Consider the following 4381-nt stretch of genomic DNA (forward strand, 5'->3'; position numbering starts at 1 on the left):
ATTTAGGAACTATATGAAAGAGATCTGATATAAACTCTACTAGTAACAAGTATATATTTTTTCCAAGTTGCTTGGTTTTTTAACAAGAGATAAGGGCCCATTTGCATAAATCAGTGGTACCTTTCCCATTGATGGTAACTCTCCAATCAATGGTAACTACCATAGCAACTCAGTTTCATAGCCAATCAAATTTACAATATCAGTGATAGTTACGATTATAACGTGGGGAAGGTTTATGGTTCACCACGTGTAATATGAAGAAGGGAAAGAAATACTGGCAGAAAGATTCAAACAGCAAGACGAGAAAGGATGAAATGAGGGAATTAGAAGTATTCTTTTCTTGAAAGTGAGTGAAGTCCTGAAAAGGACTGTAAACCAGATGAGATGAGCTGAATATGGCTTGAGTAGCAATTATTTCAGTAGTAGCAGGATGAAATGAAGAGAGGTTACTTGATGTTTCAGGCAGGTTGACTGTTCATCTTTAGGAGTGAAGGATGCTAAACAAGTGCGGGGTACTTATGGCAAGAATGCGGACGTCGGAGGAATCGGTGGACGGTTGGGTTGGCGGCGGGTGGTCAGTGGTGGCGCTGTGACTATGTGGAGTTTTGTGGGCGTGAGTGCGGACGTCGGAGGAATTGGCGGCGAGCCGGGTCGGCGGCAGGGCTGTCGGTGGTGGCGCTGTGATTCCTAGAAGTTTCGAGGGAGTGAGTGCGGACGTCGGATGGATTGGTGGCGGATCGGGTCGGCTGTGAAGTTCCTTGGTTTATGTTTGGTAGGCGTGGGCAGAGATTATAGCAGCATTGTTGTTTCGGCGGTGCGGCAATATCAGGTGTGGGGGATACGGCGGCTTGGGTTGTGAGTGGTGTGGTGGGCTTGGTCGTCAGCGGATTGGCTGGCTTGGTTGTTGGCAGTAGTGTGGCATGGGTGGATGGAGAAGGATTGGTGCGTAGGTGAAGGATTGGGTGCCAGATGTTGTTAAGGTGAAGTCCTGTGACCTGGGGTACTGTGTCGTGTCGCTGTATCTCAATGGCTTCTTTGACTTGTCTGGTATACCAATACTTGATGTTGGTGATTAGTTTGCTGTCTACCCAGTCAATGCAATGATCTTCTTGTTGTGCATGCTTAACGATGGCTGACTTGTCCCAGTCGCTGAGTCATTGGCAGGACTTGTGTTCCTCAAGTCTTGTGTCAAAGTTGCGGCATGTTTCCCCGATGTAGACTTTACCGTAGTCGCATGGTATTTTGTAGATACCTGGTTGCTTGTTGGGAGGGTTCTTGTCCTTGTGTGAGTGCAGGATTGAGTGGAGCTTCTTTGAGGATCGGTGTCTGACTTTGAAGTTGGCTTGAGTAAGGATGTGGTGTAGTTGGTGCGATGTCTTGCCTAGGTATGTGAGGACAGCTGTGCAGGGTTGGTTGCAGGTGGTTGTGTCTGTGTACTGGTGCCATGGTGGAGTGGAGGCCTTGGTCCAGGGGTATTGGTTGATGGTGGTGAGTGCGTTGGAGATGTGTGTGAGTTCTTACTGGAGGTTGTCCTTGTCACTGAGTAGGTGGGCGCGTCTGATGAGAGAGTTGGGTACTGATTGCCGGATGGATGGGTGGTGGAAGGAGCGGTAGTTGAGTTATCAGTCTGTGTGGGTTGGTTTTCGGTAGACCTGGTGCGAGAGGAACCCTGATGTCTTGTTGACGAGGACGTCAAGGAATGGGATTGATTCGTGCAGTTGGGTTTCCATAGTAAATTTGGTGTCTGGGTGCTGCTTGTTGATGTGGTGGAGGAAAAGTTGCAGGTCCTTGGTGTCGTAGGGCCAGATGACGAAGGTGTTGTCCACATATCTGAGCCAGAGTGAGGGTTGCTTGTCGGCGGTCTTGAGTGCTTGGTGTTCGAAGTGCTCCATGAAGATGTTAGCGATGATTGGTGAGAGAGGTGAACCCATGGCGGCCCCTTTTGAGTTGCTTGTAGTAGTTGGTGCGCCACTTAAAGGAGTTGGAGGTGAGGCAGGTGAGTTGAAGATCGTAGATCTGGTCTGGGGTAAGATTGGTTCTGGAGGCAAGGCTTGGGTCGGTGATGAGTTGTTGTTTGATGATATTGCAGGCTTCAGTTCAGTGATTGGTACGCTGGTGAGGAGACGACGTCGAAGCTGACAAGGGTGTCGGTGGGTTGGAGCTGAGTCTTGGAGATGATGTCGACGAAGTGCTGTGAGTTGGTGACGTGCTTGGTGAGTCCTACGAGTGGTCGGAGTATGGTAGCTAGGTAGCGTGCTGTGTTATAGCTGGGGGATCCTCAGGTAGAGATGATTGTTCGAAGTGGTGTGTCGGGTTTGTGTTTCTTGGGTTGGCCAAATAGGATGGGACATGTCCCTGAGGATGAATGGAGTTGGAAGTAGAGTGGTTTGGGTATGGCGTCGGTGCGGTGGAGTGCAAGAAGTTTCTGGTTGATCTCCCTTTCTATTGCAGGGGTTGAGTCGTGCTTGAGTTCTTGGTAGGTGCCCTTGTCCTTCAGTAGGTTGTTTATCTTGTTGTTGTAGTCCTGTTGGTCCATGATGACAGTGACATTGCCCTTATCTGCTTGAAGTATGTGGATAGTTTGGTTTTCACGTTGTTCCTTAACAGCTTGGTGTTCATCCTTGGTGAGGTTGGGTTTGGGTAGTTTGGAGTCGGCGAGTGTGTTGGCTACTTTGCGTCAGATTTCGTAGGCTGCTGTCTTGGAGAGAAAACCTCAGAGGAATCTTCTTGGGAGCTACGGCGAAGTTTGAGTCAGTTGGTGGCCGCTGAGGTTCACGACGGTGTCCTTGGGTTTGGGCTGGCGTGAGTTTTCGGTTAGAGTAGGTTTGGGTCGGACGAGTTTGTTAAACTTCTTAATGGGCTCGAGTCGGTGGAATGGAAGGCTTGATTAGCGATGTCCTGGTTGAAGGTCGTGATCTTGTGAAGGTCTTCAGGATTGCGTCGTCGATCCCCCAACACGCTACCTACCTACCATACTCCAACCACTCGTAGGACTCGCCAAGCACCACGTCACCAACTCACAGCACTTTGTCGACATCATCTCCAAGACTCAGCTCCAACCCATCGATGCCCTCGTCAGCTTCGATGTCGTCTCTTTCTTCACCAACGTACCAGTCATCAAACAACGACTCATCACTGACTCAAGCCTTGCCTCCAGAACCAATCTCACCCCAGACCAGATCTACGATCTTCAACTCACCTGCCTCAACTCCAACTCCTTCAAGTGGCCACCAACTACTACAAGCAACTCAAAGGGGCCGCCATGGGTTCACCTCTTTCACCAATCATCGCTAACATTTTCATGGAGCACTTCGAACACCAAGCACTCAAGACTGCCGACAAGCAACCCTCACTCGGGCTCAGATATGTGGATGACACCTTCGTCATCTGGCCCTACGACACCAAGGACTTGCAACTTATCCTCCACATCAACAAGCAGCACCCAGACATCAAATTCACTATGGAAACCCAACTGCACGACACAATCCCATTCCTGGACGTCCTCGTCAAGATGACCACATCAGGGTTCCCTTTCGCACCAGGTCTACCAAAAACCAACCCACACCGATCGATACCACAACTACCAATCCTTCCACCACCCATCCTTCCGGCAATCAGTACCCAACTCTCTCATCAGACACGTCCACCAACTCAGTGACAAGGACCACCTCCAGCAAGAACTCACCCACATCTCCAACGCACTTACCACCATCAACCAGTACCCCTGGACCAAGGCCTCCACTCCACCATGGCACCAGCACACAGAGACAACCACCAGCAACTAATCCACCGACAACCAACAGGCACAGTTGTCCTCCCATACCTAGGCAAGACATCGCACCGACTACACCGCATGCTCACTCAAGCCAACTTCAAAGTTGGACACCCATCCTCCAAGAAGCTCCACTCAATCCTGCACTCACACAAGGACAAAAACACTCCCAACAAGCAACCAGGTGTCTACAAAATACCATGCGACTGCGGTAAAGTCTACATTGGGGAAACAGGCCGCAACTTCGACACAAGACTCAAAGAACGCAAGTCCTGCCAACGACCCAGCGACTGGGACAAGTCAGCCATCGTTATGCACGCACAACAAGAAGATCACTGCATTGACTGGGCAGACAGCAAAGTCGTCACCAACATCAAGCATTGGCATACCAGACGAGTCAGAGAAGCCATTGAGATACAGCGACACAACACAGTGCCCCAGAACACGGGACTTCACCTTAACAACATCTGGCACCCAGTCCTTCACCTAGGCACCAATCCTTCTCCATCCACCTATGCCACACTGACGTGGACAACCATGCCCGCCACTCTGCCGACGACCAAGCCCACCACACCACTCACAACCCAAGCCGCCGCATCCCCCACCTGA

The 4381-nt window shown here is 50.4% G+C and overlaps 1 protein-coding gene across 1 annotated transcript; it reads left to right on the top strand.

Annotated features, from left to right (window-relative positions):
- Nucleotides 1-3748: 3748 nt before the first annotated feature.
- On the top strand, nucleotides 3749-4381 carry LOC135155834 (uncharacterized). The gene has a single exon (XM_064106114.1). It carries the CDS (start codon nucleotides 3749-3751, stop codon nucleotides 4379-4381), a length of 633 nt encoding a protein of 210 aa, XP_063962184.1.

Source organism: Lytechinus pictus, chromosome 2 (genome assembly GCF_037042905.1).
Source record: "Lytechinus pictus isolate F3 Inbred chromosome 2, Lp3.0, whole genome shotgun sequence".
NCBI classification, from domain to species: Eukaryota; Metazoa; Echinodermata; class Echinoidea; order Temnopleuroida; family Toxopneustidae; genus Lytechinus; species Lytechinus pictus.